The sequence below is a fragment of the Gekko japonicus genome, unplaced genomic scaffold, assembly GCF_001447785.1.
Source record: "Gekko japonicus isolate JY-2015 unplaced genomic scaffold, Gekko_japonicus_V1.1 scaffold717, whole genome shotgun sequence".
Lineage (NCBI taxonomy): Eukaryota > Metazoa > Chordata > Lepidosauria > Squamata > Gekkonidae > Gekko > Gekko japonicus.
Genome location: NW_015164204.1, coordinates 143,159 through 163,100, shown reverse-complemented (window position 1 = coordinate 163,100; position 19,942 = coordinate 143,159). Strand labels below are relative to the sequence as shown.

The following is a 19,942-nucleotide window of genomic DNA, read 5'->3' as shown; positions in this document are numbered from 1 at the left end:
TTAAGACTTCTGAAAATATTTTCCTAAAACAACACGAGAGAGTGATTTAAAGTACCCTTTTCTTATCAGCTGGTCAATGCAACAACTGTACTTCCAGGCAAATGGCAGCGTAAACTGAAAGAGAAACAGGAACGCACTAACAAGCAGCTAAAAGAGCCCTGCTCTGCTACGAGGTGCCTCCTTGAACCCAAAGCCAAAAGGCTGGGAGTCAGCTACATTTCATGTCATAAATAATAATACAAATTACATCAGGAGCAACAGCATCGTTTTGTCTGGGGTGTGAGGGGATGTTAGTAAGTTTTTATAAAAGGGAAGGAAAGAGAGAGGAGAGACACAAGCATAATTAAAAACCAAAAGGAGGACCCACCTTGCATGTCAAAGGTGGGTTTGAGCACCAGACATTTCAAGTCTACTTAACTAAAATAAGCCTCCCACATGTAAGAAAAAAGCCACAAAAGGGATAGCCCAGTGCTTTGCACAAATGAGGCAGTAGCTCATACTTACCTCAAGCCATTTCAACAGCATCTCACAGGTATGACTCTTGGCTTTAAAAGGTGCCACATTCAGTAGGTTGGCCACAAACTCCTTCACTGTGATCTGCAGGGTCTGCAAGAAATGAGGTCACTCAAACACTGACAGAGGCAAGCCCACAGCCGCCTGAAAACCCACTTGCCTTGTCCCTTCAGGGGGCGGCTTCCCCCAATTTGGCTAAGCAACGCCCCAAAAATCAGTCAAGTTAGTGCCTCAGAGTGGTGGGGATGGGGATGTTCTTGGGAGCTCTAATTTGGCCCGGGGCTTGTTAAGGACAGGAGTTAACTCCTATGCCTGGTTGTGGCTTTCTCATCTCCTCTGTAAACATCTCAGCAGAAGGGAAAGAAAGGCCAACACTGTGCTGATGAATAAAAATGCTCTTCAGAACCCATTCCCAAGCTGTCAGAAGCCAGACTAGAAGGATGGGGAAAGCTCTGGTTGGCAGTCCTGCCTCAGACTAGAAAAGGTGCCCTCGGAGTTAAGAGTCAGAGTCAGAGTTACGAGTCAGAGAAGGGCCAGGGCCTGCTACCCGCCCACCCCACACAGGCACCCACTGCGAAGATCTCCATCCGCTCAAGCTGCAATCTCCACTTACCCACAACCTCTGTACAAACAGCTCCACTTGGGCAGTAATTTCCTTGGGGTCCTTCTGCCTTATGGAGTCCAAGATGACATCCGTGAGAAAGCAGTGGCACATCCGGGCATAAAAGATCTCCTCACGAGACAACGGGAAGCTCAGAAAGACGATGTCTAAGAGGGCAAAGAATTAGAGCTAAGGTGGCCTGCAGCCATCTCTGCCTCATCACTGTGAAGCATTTGGGGGTGCCCCGAGGCCACTGTGGGTAATGGGGGGAAAAGGCACCGAAGCTACTCTTCCCCACCACTGTCCCAATCTAAATCGGGCCTCTGCAGCACAGCAGAAGTGAGGTTCCACAGAGGACTTGCCACTGCTCTCTGACCGCAAGTCCCCATGGCAGTGAAGAGCTCAATGTAACATCTAGTTTGGCCCTGAGGTCAATTATTGTAAGGAAGATTATCTTCGTCGTGGTCTCTATGCATCACACCGATGGGTTAGGCACCTGCACTGGTTCCGATCCAGGAAACTTCTTAACAAGCTCAGAGAGGATCTGGAGCCCCTCCCCCCAGCATGCTCGGGAACTCCAACCACGCATGCCCAGGGGGTGGGGCTCCAGTATCCTGCCAGTTCTCTTCTGACCACCGCACTGATTACTCGGTCTGCTTCAGTCTGGGAACTTCTGCTGTGAGGGAAAGTTTTTCTCTTTAGAATTTTTTTCTCTCCCCTTAGCTCTTCTCTGTTTTTCCTTTTTTGTTCTTGATTTTTAAAAAAGAGAGAGAGAGGAGGATTTCCCTTAGTTTCTCTTTCCCCCTTCAGACACTGTTGGATCCCCCCCTTTTTTTTATTCTATCTGTCTTTTGTCTATGGCAAATTGGCTGGGGGTTCTTTAAGCGTTGCACGCAGTGCAGGTGCAAGCTTGCTCCAACAGTCAGTCACTCCCTGGGAGAGGCACATAGGATGGACACCTGCATCCATTGCGCAAAATTTTCAAACCAGACACGAAAAAACAGAGCGGCAAGACTCCAATCTGCTCTTCGACCCAAGCCTATGGCCTCCGCTCAGCCTGAGGGGACTCTCAAGTTGACGTCAACCAATCGCCCTCACTCAGCACCGACTGATCGGCCTCGATCGATGCTGAAAGATCGGCCCCGAACGTTAAACACTTTGGCGGCCACCACCTCTACTACTGGACCTTCCACATCAAGGCTCCTGGCCCTGACAGCTACATTTGTGGCGTCAACACCAACTTCTAAGAAAAAGAAAGAGGGCAAGGGCCACATTAACATTAAACACAAACACCTTAAAACTGACCCGAAACCGACTGAGGTGAGTGCTGTAATGGGCTCTGACACCCAAACAGCTACTCCTCTCACCCATTCTGCTCTACCGGACCTGACCAGTGTCCCAGTGATACCACCAATTATGTTACTGGACTTGCCAGTTAGGCAGCTGGGTTCCACGGTGGATCAATCGGCACAGACCAATCTCCATTTCTCAGTGTCTGATGTTGAAGAGGTGCCGCCTCATCAAGCAACACCCTACCGGAGCTCCCGCTCCTCAGTCTCTGACCATTCCCAATCCTGATTGCCAATCAAGGTCACTCACTGACACCGACATCAGTCTAAACGTAGGCTAGACCACTCGTCCCCCAGGCATAGCAGGCCTCGGGACCAATCCTCTCGCGATCAATCGCAGGCTACTTTTGCTCTACCACCGCCTTCTGTGATGGTACCGTGAGACCAGAAGCAACTGCAGAATTTCTACAGCACTTTCCTGTTAGCTTCAGCATTGCCATGGCTCAATCCTGGAAGGCAGATGGACTGGGACAGGCAATCAGTCACTTCCCACTGTGCACGCTCCCCTGCCAGGGACCATCCTCCTTCGACACCCATCTTACCACTTCCATCGGGCAAACCCTCAACACCAATGGCTCCCCCTACTTCCCACAACTCCAGATTGAACCCATTGATACCGACAACTTTGATCCTGACTGAGCCATAGAGCTGGTCCCTCCTCCAGAATGGGGGGAAGGGGTTTTACTCCTGATATTTCACAGTTCCGAAGAGAGATGAAGGGCTTAAACCAATACTAGATCTCAGGTCCCTGAACAAGTTCATCACATACCGCAAATTCAGAATGACTTCTCTACAAAACACACTGCCTCTTCTGGAGCCAAAGTTCTGGATGGCCACATTAGATTTACAGAACACTTATTTTCACATCGACATCTTCTCTCCTCACAGGAGATTTCTTCGTTTTGCTGTGGGGGAGTTCCACTATCAATACAAGGTGCTGCCCTTCAGTCTTTCTACGGCCCCCAGGTCTTCACCAAGACAATGGTGGCAGTGGCGGCTTACCTGCAACTCCAGGGGGCTATAGTTTTCCCATACATTGACGACTGGCTTCTGGTAGCAGGTTCCAGAAGTCTTTTGTTAGACAATATCCACTTCACGTTAAAACCTCTACACAATCTGGGGCTCTTTGTCAACCACAGAAAATCCAATCTCACCCCTCCCAAAGGGTGAACTTAATTGGGGTGACCATTGATTCAGCCTTAGGCAGGGCATTCCTCCCTACTCAGAGGGCACACACCCTGGCCCTGTTGGCGTGTCTACTTCAGCTGTCTCCGGTTGTCACGGCTCTAGACATTCAAAGGCTTCTGGGATTAATGGTGGCTACGACAGGGGTTTTACCTCTGACAAGACTTCGTATGCATCCCCTGCAGCTCTGGTTTGTCCAGACCTTCAAACCCTCCCAACACCCCGAAACCAAGCAACTCCAGCTACCAGGAGATATGAGGGATTCTCTGATATGATGGGAGCATGTCCCCAATCTGACAACAGGCACCCCCTTCCATCCTCCTACATCGGTCACCATCGCCACAGATGCATCAATGTGGGGATGTGGAGCGCACCTCCTAGTGCGCCCTAAAGCGCCCCGGATCCGAGCTCCTCTCTTCTGAGGGGCTCGTTCGGGTCTCCGCTCGCGCAGATTCCCTCCTCCACCGCGGGCGGGCGAGGCGCCCTCGGGCAGTCTCTGACCATTCGTCCGCCTGGCGCGGGAGCCAGACCGGAAGCCGACACCGACATCAGTCTAAACGTAGGCTAGACCACTCGTCCCCCAGGCATAGCAGGCCTCGGGACCAATCCTCTCGCGATCAATCGCAGGCTACTTTTGCTCTACCACCGCCTTCTGTGATGGTACCGTGAGACCAGAAGCAACTGCAGAATTTCTACAGCACTTTCCTGTTAGCTTCAGCATTGCCATGGCTCAATCCTGGAAGGCAGATGGACTGGGACAGGCAATCAGTCACTTCCCACTGTGCACGCTCCCCTGCCAGGGACCATCCTCCTTCGACACCCATCTTACCACTTCCATCGGGAAAACCCTCAACACCAATGGCTCCCCCTAATTCCCACAACTCCAGATTGAACCCATTGATACCGACAACTTTGATCCTGACTGAGCCATAGAGCTGGTCCCTCCTCCAGAATGGGGGGAAGGGGTTTTACTCCTGATATTTCACAGTTCCGAAGAGAGATGAAGGGCTTCAACCAATACTAGATCTCAGGTCCCTGAACAAGTTCATCACATACCGCAAATTCAGAATGACTTCTCTACAAAACACACTGCCTCTTCTGGAGCCAAAGTTCTGGATGGCCACATTAGATTTACAGAACACTTATTTTCACATCGACATCTTCTCTCCTCACAGGAGATTTCTTCGTTTTGCTGTGGGGGAGTTCCACTATCAATACAAGGTGCTGCCCTTCAGTCTTTCTACGGCCCCCAGGTCTTCACCAAGACAATGGTGGCAGTGGCGGCTTACCTGCAACTCCAGGGGGCTATAGTTTTCCCATACATTGACGACTGGCTTCTGGTAGCAGGTTCCAGAAGTCTTTTGTTAGACAATATCCACTTCACGTTAAAACCTCTACACAATCTGGGGCTCTTTGTCAACCACAGAAAATCCAATCTCACCCCTCCCAAAGGGTGAACTTAATTGGGGTGACCATTGATTCAGCCTTAGGCAGGGCATTCCTCCCTACTCAGAGGGCACACACCCTGGCCCTGTTGGCGTGTCTACTTCAGCTGTCTCCAGTTGTCACGGCTCTAGACATTCAAAGGCTTCTGGGATTAATGGTGGCTACGACAGGGGTTTTACCTCTGACAAGACTTCGTATGCATCCCCTGCAGCTCTGGTTTGTCCAGACCTTCAAACCCTCCCAACACCCCGAAACCAAGCAACTCCAGCTACCAGGAGATATGAGGGATTCTCTGATATGATGGGAGCATGTCCCCAATCTGACAACAGGCACCCCCTTCCATCCTCCTACATCGGTCACCATCGCCACAGATGCATCAATGTGGGGATGTGGAGCGCACCTGGGCAGATTATGCGTGGGAACTCAGCGGAAGGCACACCGTAGGAGTGCTCACATAAACTTTCTAGAACTCCTGGCGGTTCGGTATGCCATACAATCTTTTCTAGAATTGATCAGGGGTCAAACAGTTATGATCCTGATGGACAATACCACCGCCCTCGCCCATATAAACAGACAAGGGGGCGCTGTCTCACACTGTCTTTGTCACTTGACTCTGATCCTGTGGAATTGGTGTCTAAAACACGACATTTGGATACTGGCAACTCACCTTCCAGGTCCCCAGAATGTGGAGGCGGACACTCTCAGAAGAGGGGGGGGGGATGCAATTGCACAAATGGGAACTGAACTGGAAGTATCTGCTCCCAATATTCCGGCACTGGGGCCAACCACAAATAGATGTCTTTGCCACACGCCAAAACTCCAAATGTCCCCAGTTCTGCTGCAGAGGGGGAACGGACCCTCTCTATCTGGGGGATAGGTTCTTGCTTCCCTGGAAGAGGAAGTTACTGTTTCTTTTCCTACCAATTCCCCTCCTTACAAGGGTGCTGAACAAGATATTGCGTCACAGACTGAACTGTATTCTAGTGACCCCTTGCTGGCCATGACAAAAACAGGTTGCTTACCAGTAACTGGTGATCTTCAAGTGGTCATCTGTGCATTCACACCAATGGGTTTAGTGCGCACGCGCTGACCCAACCAGTGCTGTAGCAAGCTCTGTTTCAACGGATTTTCGTGCCGAGCCCCTCCAGGCATGCACAGGAACCCCACTGTGCATGCCCAGAGGGACGGGCGCGGACATCCCGCCAGTTCCTTCAAAGCACCGCCGCAAATCAACACCTATTAATAAAATGTAGGAGCTGACAGCAGAGGGGAAGGAGGGCGGGTGGTGTGAATGCACAGATGACCACTCAAAGATCACCAGTTACTGGTAAGCAACCTGTTTATCTTCTTCGTGGTCTCTGTGCTTCACACCAATGGGAGACTAGCGAGCCATATCCTACCTGGAGGAGGGTGCTGGCAGGATGTTCATCGCTGGGCTGAAGACAAAACGTGATGCCCGATGCTGGCATTGGTTTTTCGGACGTCCAGGGTATAGTGCCGGATAAAAGTATTAGGCGTGGCCCATGTAGCAGCTTTGCAGATGTCATGTAGCGGCACTCCCTTGAGAAAGGCCGTGGACGTTGCAAGAGCTCTGGTGGAGTGAGCCCTGATAGGGCCCGGCAACGGTTGTTTTGCCAGGAGATAGCAAAGCCGAATCAATTCCACGATCCATTTGGATAGACGTTGGGATGTAATGCGAGTTCCCTGGTGCGGTGATGCATAAGAGAGGAATAGATGAGGGTCTTTTCTAGTCGATTGTGTCCTTTGTAAGTAAAACAAGAGAGCCCTCTTGACATCCAATGTATGGAGCAATAGATCCTCATCAGAAACTGGATTTGGGAAGAAATTCGGCAAGAAAACTTCTGCTTGCAGATGGAATTCTGAAATCACCTTTGGCAAGAACGATATGTCCGGTAGTAGGCGGATTCCGTCAGGGAGTATAGAAAGGTAAGGAGAATCGTGCCTAAAGGCTAAGAGCTCTCCAACCCGTCTGGCCGACGTGATTGCAACCAAGAAAGCTGTCTTCCATGCTAGGAGACGCAGCTCGCATGTAGCCAAAGGTTCGAACGGCTTCCGTGTAAGTTGACGCAAGACCAGAGGCAGGTCCCAAGGTACAGTTGGCGACTTAACTGGGGGATAGAGTCTAAGCAAACCTTTCAGAAAACATTTGGTAACTGGATGGGTAAACAGCGAATAACCATCAACTTGAACATGAAAAGCTGACAAAGCAGCTAGATAAACACGCAACGAGGAGTGGGAGAGCCCCGAGTCAGCAAGGGACAAAATAAACAAAAAAACTTTCTCCAGACCAGCAGTGGTCGCTAGAGAGGTATCAGTCCCGATAAAGGAGCAAAACCTAGTCCATTTTAGGTCATAAGATTTGCGTGTAGAAGGTTTTCTGGAATTTAATAGCACATGAGCTTTGCGAGCAGAGAAACCTTGGGTAGTATTCGCCACGCCGTGAGCTTCAGTGTTTTCACATCGTGGTGAAGTAACGGGGAGTCGTTGAGACAAAGCAAGTCTGGAACAGGAGGGAAATGGTAATACGTTCCCCGAGACAGGTCTAGAAGAGTGGAGAACCAGGTTTGCCTGGGCCACCAGGGTGTTACCAATATCACGTGTGCATTGTCCTTGAGGATCTTGCGTACCACCCTGAGGAGCAGTGGAAGGGGGGGAACATGTATAGATGTTTCGCGGACCATGGGTAAAGAAGGCCGTCTCCCAACGATTGGGTGTCGTATCCCCCTCGACTGCAGAAAAGATGACATTTTTTGTTGTGTCGTGTGACGAAGATGTCAACTTGGGGAGTGCCCCACAGTTGGAAAATTGGGAGCAGGTAGGGTTGTTTTATTCCCCATTCGTGAAGGCTGAGGCCAGAGCGGCTGAGATGGTCCACCTCCAGATTCAACTCTCCAGGTATGTGAGTTTCCACCAGGAAAATGTCGTTGGCCCTGCAGAAGTCCCACAGATGTATCGCGAGGCTGCATAGACGATTGGAAACCGTTCCCCCTTGGCGGTTTATATACGACATTGCCGTAGTGTTGTTGGTCAGGATGTTGATGTACTTTCCCTTGATTAGAGGGAGGAAACTGGTTACTGCGTTTTGGACAGCAAGAAGTTCTAGGAAGTTGATATGATTTCTTCTTGTGTCGTCGTCCCATGTGCTCCCAATGGAGTACCCCATGGAATGGGCGCCCCATCCCGTCATAGATGCGTCAGTGGTCAGGATGATCTCCGGGAACGGAGTGTGGAAGGGGGCACCTTGTAGCAGATTGGATGGCACAGTCCACCAGCGGACAGCGTCCCGGACTGAGGGAGGAGGGGAAAGCAAGACAACATGGGCATTCATGTGAGGCTTGTAATAGTGGAGGAACCAAAGTTGCAGCCTTCTCATCCTGAGTCTTGCGAAGACCAACACTGTAGTTGCCGCAGCCATGAGGCCCAGCAGCCTTTGAATGTTGTAGGCCGTAGTGGTAGGTTGTGTACACAGCTGAACGGCCAGAGAAATTATGTCCTCGGCTCTGTCTGGCGGAAGATAGGCCATGCAAGCGTTGGAGTCCAGTATCGCTCCTATACTGGATGCGTTGGACTGGAGAAAGATGTGACTTTTGGTAATTGACCTGCAGACCTAGTTCAGCCAGTAGGGACAAAGTGACTGAAACGTTGGCTTCTAAGATCTCTTCCGAGGATGCGACTATAAGCCAGTTGTCGATGTAAGGATACACCGAAATTCCCTTGAGCCTTAGGAATGCTGCCACTACCACCATGGTCTTCGTGAACACCCGAGGGGCACTTGACAGACCGAAAGGGAGAACCGCGTATTGGAAATGATCTCGACCGATTGCAAACCGTAGGTATTGATGGTGGAAAGGGTGGATTGACAGATGAAAGTACGCATCCTGTAGGTCCAGGGTAACCATCCAAACACCCTGGCGAAGCAACGGCAGGATTTGTTGAAGCGAGGTCATGCAAAAACGACAGTAGGACACAAAGCGGTTGAGGCCTCGTAGATCCAGAATGGGTCGCAAGCCTCCGTCCCACTTCGGTACCGTAAAGTATCGGGAGTAGAATCCCTTCCTTTGGAAGTGTGATGGCACACGTTCGATGGCCCCCTTCTGCAGAAGGAGGGACACCTCCTGGAGGAGGGGTTGCGAGGGTGGCGTGAGGACGAAAACTGGCACATCGGGGTTCTGGTGGAATTAAATCCTGTAGCCTCTGGTCAAGATGGAGAGGACCCATTGGTCCGATGTTATTGCACGCCATGTATGGAGAAACGGATAAAGGCGGGTTAAAGTAAAGTTGGGAGCTGACTCGGGGATAGGGAAGTCAAAAGCCCTGCTTGGAGGCTTGTTTGGGCTGCTTGGCACGAGGTTGTTGCTGATTTGTGCCAAACCTTGGCTTCTGGTAGCTCTGCTTCTGGGATCCAGAGTAAGTTCTAGGTCGCCACCTAGGCTCTGGAGATTGGTGCGATTGAGTACGTCGCTGCCACGGTCGTGGCCATGTGCGAGACCGTTGTGGGTGTCTAGTTGAAGATGACACTCCCAGCGGCCTGGAAGCTTTAATGCTCTTATCGAGCTCCTGAAGGGAGGAATCGGTGTTAGCATGGAATAGACCGAGTCCATCAAAGGGCATGTCCTCTACTTGTGCTCTGGTGTCAATCGAAAGGGCAGTGCTCCGGAGCCACGAATGACGTCTGAGTGCAACTGCCGACATCATAGTGCGCGATGAAGCTTCCAAGACATGTTTAGTGGTTGTTAATTGCTGTTTGGCAACTGTTATGCCCTCTTTTTGAAGAGTCTTAGCCTCAACTTGCTTGTCTTCCAGAAGGCTGTTGATCAGATCCGTAAATGTTTCCCAAAGGGAGTACTGGTAGCGGCTCATGCACGCTAAATAAGTGGATTGTTTAATTGCCAATGCGCCCGAAGAGTAAAACCTGCGTCCAAACGCATCTAGCTTCTTCCCTTCTTTATCAGATGGAGTAGTGTGTGTTCTTCTAGATTTAGAAGACGATGTCACGATCATTGAGTTAGGAGTCGGATGTGTCATTAAAAACTCTGCTTCTGGGTCCTGAATCTTATACATGTGATCCAGTTTCCGTGTGGATACTGGAGCGGAGGATGGGTTCTTCCACGGAGATTTAGCCACCTGGACTAGAACAGATGATATGGGTAGAGCCACCACCGAGGAAGTGTCCATTTGGACAACATCGTAGAGTGAGTCGGTGGACTGAGGGGGCTTCTGGACCACAGAGAGGTTCAGGGCAATGGCCATTCGTTTAATCAAGTCTGCATAAGTATGCAAATTATCGGATGGAGAAATTGGTAAGTCCTGGGAAACGTCTGGTGTTGGAGATGTGTGGTCCGGAGATGTAGGTACCACTGAAGCTTCGGAGTCGGAACCCTCAGTCATATCATCAGATGAGTCTTGTTCCGAATCAGTTTGAGGTGTAATAGGGACAAGTGGTACTGCAGGCACCAAGGGTTTCGGTGTCGGGACCTTAGGTTGTGTCTCCAAGGGTAGTGGAGGAGGCAGAGGACCAACTTGAGAGAGGTCTGTAACTGGAGGCCTTGATATCGTTGCAGAAGGTCGTGTTCGAGTAGGTGACCGGGATCTGTGCTCAGAACGAACGGAGTAATGGTCCCAGTCTGAATAGGCAGCAGGCGTGAGCCACGGCATTGGAGGGTGATATGGTCCGTACAAATACCTCATTTGTTTCTCATCCCATGAAAACGGTGGTCGGAAGGACCGAGGGGAGCGGCTTCTAGCCCTCGTATGTCCTTGTCCATGGGGTGCATGCCGATAGCCAGACATATCGGTATCGATGGCCTGTACAAACTGAGATGGATGATAACGCTCGTTTGGTCTTGGTCGGTGTCGACGGCCATCGGTATCGGGCAGCTCTGAAATCATCGATGCCGATGAAGTAGATTGTGTGGGGGGGGAACTCTGCACCTATCGGATGACTCATGAGTTCCGCCGTATCGATATCGACAATCTCTGGAATCTGTTGGCTCAAGGAAGAGGCCAGTAGACCAGAAGGTGACAATTGAGGAGGCGGAGGCTCCGGTATCGACGCCTCCTTCGATATCGATGTCACCGTCGGTTCCGTCATAGTTGGTGCCGGGGTCTGCAAAGGAACGCCCTCAGAGGGCACTGCCTTACCCGCCTTAGATGACTTGGGCGGCTTATCCTTCTTAGCAGAATGGCCTTTCATGGGCTTGTCTTTAGAGCCTGCCTGTGTGGTAGATTTCGAAGCGGTTTTCGATGTCGATTTCGTCGATGTCGACGCACCGGTATTGACGGCTACTCGGGATGTCGAAGTCTGGTCCGCCATAGGAGACGACGGGTGAAGTGCAGATTCCAATAAAGCGACCTTTAGACGTGCCGCACGGTTCTTCTTCGTCTGATTTGAGAATTTGGCGCAATGCTTACAAGTTTCCGGCTTATGAGATTCACCTAAGCAGAACAAACAGAGTTCATGGCCGTCTGGGGGAGCCAATTTACTTCCACACGTTTTACAACGATTAAAAAATCCCCACTTTTTGCTCTTCTTCTTTTTCTTTTCCATGCGGCGATAACAATAAATTAAAGCCGAAGAAAAAAAGGAGGGGGGGGCGAAGGCCTGAGGGAAATTTCCCTCAAGAAACTGAAAACTTTTTTTTTTTTGGTAAGGAAAACGTAGAGAAAAGATCGAACGGAGAAGAGTTCCGAAGAAACGTAGATGAGCTGGAGGCCCGAAGGCAGCTACAACAATCCGGTCAGGAGAAAAGGTAAGAAAGTCCTTTCAACGCGGCGGTAGAAAGAGAACTGGCGGGATGTCCGCGCCCGTCCCTCTGGGCATGCGCAGTGGGGTTCCTGCGCATGCCTGGAGAGGCTTGGCGCGAAAATCCGTTGAAACAGAGCTTGCTACAGCACCGGTTTGGTCAGCGCGTGCGCACTAAACCCATTGGTGTGAAGCACAGAGACCACGAAGAAGATCCATGGTTTTCTCTACTACTTCATCTCTCCAACAGGACATTCCTCCACTTTCCCCGTGCGTCGGACGTCCTCTTACCATTGGAGGGATGGATCCTCTCACAACGTCCCACACCTCAAGTTAACAGCCTGGAGAATACTCAGCGAGTTTTCTCCAACAGGGTAGAGGCTGTCCTTCTCAATAGCAGGAAACTGTCTACTTGTTCTTCGTATGCGTATAAATGGTCAAAGTTTCTTGCATTCCTCAGACCTTATGAGGGAGACCCCACCAATGCCGGACTGCCACACATATTTGACTTCTTCCTTTCACTTGCGGATGCAGGCCTCAGCCATTCCTCACTAAGAGTCTACCTGGCGGCTATCTCCACCTTCCATCGGAGATTAGACAACACCTTGGTTTTTGCTCACCCTGATTCTAAAAGATTTTTGAAGGGTTTGCTTCACCTTTACCCACTGGTTAAATTACCAGCAGAAGCCTGGGATTTACCCACGGTACTACACAGGCTTACCGGTAAACCCTTCAAACCCATGGCTACCTGTGAGCTTAGGCTTTTATCCTGGAAAACAGCATTTCTAGTGGCAGTTACATCTGCAGGCAGAGTAAGCAACATCCTAGCTTTCTGCCATGATGCTCCATATCTCAGCTTCCTACCAGGTGGGGTAGCCCTGACTCCTGACATTTCTTTCCTACAAAAGGTGGTCTCTGAATTCCACTTGCATAGACAGGGTGTCCTACCTGACTTTTATCTGAATCCTGAAATGGATACTGAGCGTCTCTGGCACACCCTACATGTTAAGTTGGCGCTCTTATTCTACCTGAATAGAATACGTGGGTTTCACAGGGATCCCCATCTTTTCATGTCTTATGCTGCACATATTTTGGGACATAAACTCCTGACACAGAGATTATCCAAATGGATCCTAGAGACTATAAAGTTCTGCTACCTTTTGGACAAGAGGCCTTTGCCTGTTCGGCCTAGAGCCCATTCTACCCACTCGATAGCAACTTCCACTGCCTTTCTCAGAGGGGTGCCTCTACAGGACATAAGTCAAGCAGCCTCATGGGCTACTCCGAACACATTCATCAGACATTATGCAGTGTATCTTCAGGCTCAACATCACACCAGTATGGGTCATTCGGTTCTGCAGTCTGTGGTGTCCTGAGATGCTGCCAGCACCTTCCTCCAGGTAGGCCTAAACTTGTTAATCTCCCATTGGTGTGATGCATAGAGACCACGATGAAGATAAACAGGTTGCTTACCTGTAAATGATGATCTTCAAGTGGTCATCTATGCATTCACACCACCCACCCTCCTTCCCCACTGCTGTCAGCCTTTGTTTCATTGCCTCTCTTGAAGGTTGGCAGCGGTCAGAAGGAACTGGTGGGAAACTGGAGCCCCGCCCTCTGGGCATGCACAGTTGGAGTTCCTGCACATGCTGGGAGGAGGTGCTCCAGATCCTCTCTGAGCTTGTTGTTTCCCGGATCAGAGCTGGTGCAGGCACCTAACCCATCAGTGTGAATGCATAGATGACCACTCGAAGATCATCTGTTACAGGTAAGCAACCTGTTTTTCTTCCTTACGCTCAGACTGTTCATGTGAATCTGGGCTTGGATTGGAAAGTGGGCCACAATCCCACTGTCTCATGGATTCACATGTCTTCTGACTACCCACGGAAGAAGCAGAGCTGAACTCTGCATGAATCTCACTCAGCCCCGTTCTTAGCAGGTCAATCTGATAGGCTATGAGTTTAATTCAGCCTGCTTTTTCGCTCAGTCCTGCCCAATTTCCCTCCTCAATAAAGCCCTTGTCCCACACAGCTTTGGTGCATGCAGGTCCCATCATGCCTAGCCTAGCCTTTTTGGTGGTCAAAGGAAGCTGTAATAAGGTGGAAAAGTCGTAAGGATCCAGCACAAAATCATGAGGACATTACTCAACTATCCTGTAAATAGCATGTTACAAGCAGGGGACCCACAAGGACTTGCAGGGGCATCTCATTTTCCCCTCCCCCGCTATTTCCTCTTTTCCTTCCCTGAAGGGCCTCACAGACTCTCCCCTTTGCTGCTTCCTTCTCTCCTTCCCACCCACCTGCCAACCTACCTTTATCTGCCTCTCCTTCCCTCCCCCTGCAGCCTAACCCTTGGAAAACTACAGCACAGTTGGTGCAGTGCCAGCAGCCAAGCTGGGCCCAGTTGTGCAGTGAGTAACCAGCATGGATTTGCAGGGGGGCACCTCATTTCCCCCTCTATCCCCTTCTCTACACTATTTCTTCTTTCCCCAGGAACCTCATATCCTCAACTTTGCTTCTCTCCTTCCCACCTACCAACCTACCCACCTTTTTTCTGCCCCCATTTTCAGCTTTATTTATTTACTTCATTTATATGCCATCTTTCTCCCCAATGGGGACCCAAAGCAACTTACATCATTCTGCTCTCCTCCATTTCATCCTCACAACAACCCTGTGAGGTAAGTGAGGCTGAGAATGTGTAGTTTGCCCAAAGTCAGCCAGTGAGCTTCCATGGAAGAGTGGTTATTCGCACCTGGGTCTCCCAGATCCTAGTCTGAAATTCTAGACACATTGGCTTTTGTGGAGGTGGGGGACTGCTGTTGAACAGTAGCAAGATGCCACGCCCAAATGAGCCATACCAGTTGCATAGTATCATGTCTCGCACCTGGTGCTTCCAGACCTGGCCATGATGAGTCCTCCCTCAAGGACAGCCTGGAAAGGGCCCTGCCCCCTCCCTCTGCCTTGTACTGACAGAAAATGAGGCTTGAAGGCTGGCAATATTGTTGTAGTTGCCTAACAATAGCCACTGAGGCCATTTGTTTCTTAAACGTACAAGTGCTGCTTCTATTATTTTGGGGGATTTTGACCAATTTATTATTTTTAGATTTCAGATTTTTCTGCAAGTCTGAGGCTTTAGGTTTGTTGAAAGAACTGTCTTGTCTGTTCATAGTTCCAGTTTCTAGATTTAAGTATTCCCAGATCTGGCCATGTTGAGAACAGGTATATTGATGCTCATGTATGTGGGAGGGGAACCAGCACAGTGTTGGAACAAATGCCAGCTCATCTAATGTGAAAGGCTGCTCAAAGCAGGGCCTTCCAGTCAGCATCCCTGCTGCTAACCGCTACAACCAAAACGAAACTGCGCCCTGAGCAGACAACAAAAGTCCTTTACCACCTTAAAGGTCAAGTGTTTATTCCAGCCTCAGTTCTCATGAGTAAAAGCACACTTCTTCAAATGCATGGGATTAATAATCGTTCACGAATATTTTTATAACAGATCACAGAAAGGGGAACAGATTTTGTTTTGCATGTTGTTTTAGGGCAGAGTATATGTACCTTTACCCAAAGCCCATCTTAGATTGCAGGCAATACCTTTGGCCACCAGTTGTGTCTGTGCACTGGCCCACTGGATACCTTCCTGGCACATGCTGTAGAGGGTGCTGTCTTCATGAGACATGCATGAACCATCGCCAGCCACAATTGGAGGGTGTTCGACTTTAAGAATCAACCCAGCACTGCTGTCGCCTGGCTCATCAATGACCTTCTTAACTGGTTCAGAGAATGTTGCTGTGGAGAGAAATGTGATGCTGTTCAAACGAACAGCCATAAGGTGGCTCTATCTTGCATCCTAGTTGCTCTATTGGAAGGGGAAGAAGAGGCTGATTTTGTCCTTTTCCTCCTCCCTGTACTCTTAAAAACTGCTGGATCCAGCCTTTTATCTGCTATTAGACTATTTTAAAATGTCCCTTTTTACTTTGCAATGACTGAGCAATGCCCAGGCGAAAAGCACCATCAAACAAAGGGTTCTCCACACAGAGCAACAGCGACAGCAAGATTTAATGAAAGATTTAATAAAAGCTCCTTTTTTCCTGGCCCCTAGCGAGTCCAAATATGTGATGAATATGGCCAAATATCTTACTTATTAGGATGTGCCATCTTATAGAAGAGCTTTTACTTTGGCTTGTTGAGCGGTTATTCCCTCAAGTATTCTAGATGGGAAATATAGGAAGGTAACAGATGAAGACAGATGTTGCTCTTGCTGTATTGGAGAAGTGGAATCGATGGTTCATATGTTCCTTCAGTGCCCATTTCATCAAGTGTATAGGGATACGTTTATTTCCCCATTTTTAGACAGACCATCAGTTGATGCAGATAATACCTGCCTGGAGAAACTCTTAATTAATGAAAATCCAACTATCTCCAGACAAATAGCCAAATTCTGCTTCCACTTGGTAAAATTCCACAAAATGTATAGTTTATTTATATGATTAATAATCATTTTACATATACTAGACATTTTAGATTTATCTTGGACTTTTTGGATTGTTATATTTCATAAATATTTTCAGGTTTTTATGACTAAACATATTTTCTGCACTAGAATGAATCTCTTTGGCTGTTATAAGAATGTATTCCTACGATTAATGGGCTTTGACCGCAAATAAACATTGATTGATTGATTGATTCATTCATTCATTCATTGACTGCTATCTGTAAGCAACACATGATAAACCAGTATTTTTAATTCTTCTGAGTTCTCCCTTATTAATTTGCCTAGCCATACTAGCCAAACATACTAGCAAATATCAACAAGGGGGGAGATATTTTGGGTATTTCATTTATTTATTTTGCTTTTTAAACTGAAAATGTTTTTAATTATTACTGTAAGCTGCCTTGAACCATGAGGAAATGTGGAATATTAATGTTTTAATTAATGATTTGTAATGTATTCAGAAGCTGCCCTGAATGCATTAAGATGAACGTGGAATCATCTCATAGGGAAGCTATGTTAAGCTTCGTCTTGGCCAGGGATTCGCGCCAAGACTAATGCGACCAATCACATTCAAACAGATGGGAAGCGGGAACGCTTGTGATTGGACTATATGCGCTCAACCGGATAGGTTGATATCTGTATAGGAGGTGTGGCTACATTAGCCCGGAATGTTTAAATACCGAGCAGCTGCAATGGAATAGCTGTTCGGGCTATCGAATGTTGTACCGTGTTGGAGAAGTGATCATCGAGCTGAATAAACCTGAGTTTTTGCTGAAATCACTCTCTGACTATTTGTTAAGCACCAGACTTAACAAATATAAATAATTCCCTTCTCTAGCACAGCAGTGCACTACCAATTTGTGGGTTTTAAAAGTTCTCCGGGAAGCTTTGTGCTCCACCTGCCCTTTTGAAATGAACTTTAGAGTGCAAGTAGAATAGTGCACTACTGTTCTGAAAAAGGGAACCTGGAGACCATTCATGCACAGGTGCAAGTGCTGTTTGATATGCATCATCTGATCACACAGAAAGGCTCACTGATCATCCTACCACCTGGCTCAGAGCATCAGCATCTTCTGGCTCAGCATCAAAAAAGTGTGACACTGAGCAAGATGCTAGGCGGCCATGTGAACCTACGGTCATCTTCATGGCTGTCCTTTTGCTGCCCCCGCCATCTGAGTAGGTTTACCGGTTGCTTGCCCCTGTGCTGCATCCCCCATGTTCACACGATAGAGCAATGGTATAAAGAAAATAGGGGACATGGCACAGAAACCATGATGTCACTTCTGAGCGAGCACCCAGGGGTGATGTCAGTGTCCATGAAAGTCTAGGAACGTCACCAAGTCTTTGTGATATTGGCTGGGGAGATTCCTAAAGTGTCGTGGATGTCAGGATATCACTTCCAGTGCTCACCCTGAAGTGACATCACAGCATCAGTGCTGCTTTCCCTCTGCAGTCTCTGCCCCCCACCTGCTCCCAGAGGTTGACAGCACAGGACTGACAGCCCTATATCTGAAACCAGATAGATGGCAGCCTTTTTGGTCACCGTACCAAAACTACAGAGTTTCCTCCCCAGGGGGATTTGTCTGTGCTCCTCTATCATGGTCTTCTACCAGCAGGTGAAAACTCTTCTGTTATGTTTGGCATTCCTTCCCTGGACTCAACTTCTTGTTTATGTGTTTTATACTTGTTGATTTGTTTTATATATGTATTTTATGTTTTTAATGGTTTTGATAATGCTTGGGGGCCCTGTCATTTAAAAAAGCAGCACAAAAATAGCTTAAGTGAACAAATAAATGTGCTGGACTGAGTTTCCCTTACAAGGTCCCATTCCCCCCCCCCCCCCCAATAAATCTCTAAATTCTGACATAGGCTGACATCATCACCAGGGAGCTCATTTGCAAGCAGCAAACGTGGTCCATTCACCCTCACCTTCTTCTCTCTCTGCTTGGCTACTCAGCTTCTTGACTGGGATGTTTTCCACCACTGGACAGATCCCTTCCAGCATGCTTGGTCCACGAGACCTGACCAGCCATCCCCCCGTAGCTGGGGTGCCTGGCCAGCACTGGCCAGTGTTTGTCAAGTGCTGTTGAATGCTTGGTGCAGCTCTGAGAACCAGGCCATTCCCAGGTCGTTCTGGAGCTGTAATCCTTGCCAGACTGGCTGGCAGCAGCGTGCAGGGAGCCATCCTTTCAGGGTCTTTGCGAGAAGGCTCTCCCTCAGATGTACTGGGCACCTGCGGGGCTTCGTAGGCTTTGTGATTTGCCATATCCCAGCCCTGCACCAGGGAAATGAGCCTCTGGATAGGAGTGTCTTTGCAGTCAGACTTCTTTGGTAAATTCCCTTTTGTCCCCTTTTTCCTTGGGGGGCTCCCTGGCTGTGTGTGCCCACAGGAATTTTCCCACACATCTGTAGCCGGACCGTATCCTTCCCAGCTGTTTCTTCGTTTTACTCCCTTGACTGGAGAAATACGTGTGTATCTATCCTTCTCCTGGTCGCTCTCTTCTGCATCTTCTGCTTCTCTGACTATGCTCCAGTTATTAGCACATTGGTTTACATTCATGGCAATATAAGAGTGCTCGAAAAAAGAAAAAAGGCAAGTTTTTAAAAAGCTAAAGATGCATTTACTCAGTCCAATTATACTGCTGGCTTTTAACTGGTTTTCTCAATCAGAGTTCCCCCAAGGATTACTAGGAATTGTACACTTTTGTTTTTTGGGTAGGGTTTTTTTTTTTTTTTTTTTTAAAGGTTGAAGACATTTCAGTATGGGAGAGCTCACAGAACTGCAGCTGCTGGAAAGCTTTTTTTTTTTTGGGGGGGGGGAGCTGTGGTCCCCAAACTCCAGGCTTTAACCTAACCACTTTCCTAGTCTCCCCCCGTCAAACATGCTGAGGTGTTCAAAATGTCTAATGTATCAAGGGACAGTTTTCCCAGTCAGTAGCATCAAGGAGAGAAGCTTCTTCTAGACTGGTCCATTTCAGGCAATGGACAGGCAGACCACCTTGTTGAGAATGCCTTGCAGCTAGAAAGCTAGCATGCTAGTGGAAAGGCCGATGTCAGTGCTGAGGATTTCTTCTCTGAGAGATCACCCTACAGCCTTATCTCTTGCAGCCTGAAGTGTGTCAGTCCAGGGAACACTTTGCCATTTGATACTACTCCTGACTGCACAAATCCTTCCTCAAACCAGGGCACCATGAATATGTTCTCTGTCTGGAGAGTGCAAATCTGTACCTCTGCCAAGGGAGGAGGATAATATAGACAGGGACTTACCCACAAGAATTATATCTGGATGGCAACAGTCTTTCATCCATAGGGCTACTGAAAGGGAAGTACCTGTACAACTTGAGGATCTTTACCAGGTCCTTTCTCCTTCTCTGACACCACAGGTTCAAGACTTCTCAACGGGAAACCTTCGCTGTGAGCGTCTCGTTGTTTTAGCCATATTCTGCAAAGCAATACATTTCACGTATTCAGCAATATGCAATAGGGCATCTTGTGCTGTTGTTCCTCCAAATATCGTCTGCACCATGAAAAAAAATTGGCTAATCTTTTCCTATTATTGAGTCAATCAAGAAGAGGTGGGTGGTTATCTCTGTG

The 19,942-nt window shown here is 48.6% G+C and overlaps 1 protein-coding gene across 1 annotated transcript in view; it reads right to left on the bottom strand.

Annotated features, from left to right (window-relative positions):
• KCTD19 (potassium channel tetramerization domain containing 19) overlaps nt 1-19,942 on the bottom strand; it is a 38,776-nt gene continuing 18,834 nt past the window's right edge. Inside the window, exons 12-21 of the mRNA XM_015408393.1 lie at nt 19,679-19,790; nt 18,278-18,923; nt 15,448-15,642; nt 11,330-11,497; nt 11,047-11,221; nt 8,723-8,886; nt 2,220-2,357; nt 1,127-1,281; nt 505-606; nt 1-114 (exon numbers count right to left, since the gene is read on the bottom strand). Coding sequence (XP_015263879.1) covers nt 1-114; nt 505-606; nt 1,127-1,281; nt 2,220-2,357; nt 8,723-8,886; nt 11,047-11,221; nt 11,330-11,497; nt 15,448-15,642; nt 18,278-18,923; nt 19,679-19,790 — 1,969 coding nt within the window. The remainder of the gene's footprint in view (nt 115-504; nt 607-1,126; nt 1,282-2,219; nt 2,358-8,722; nt 8,887-11,046; nt 11,222-11,329; nt 11,498-15,447; nt 15,643-18,277; nt 18,924-19,678; nt 19,791-19,942) is intronic.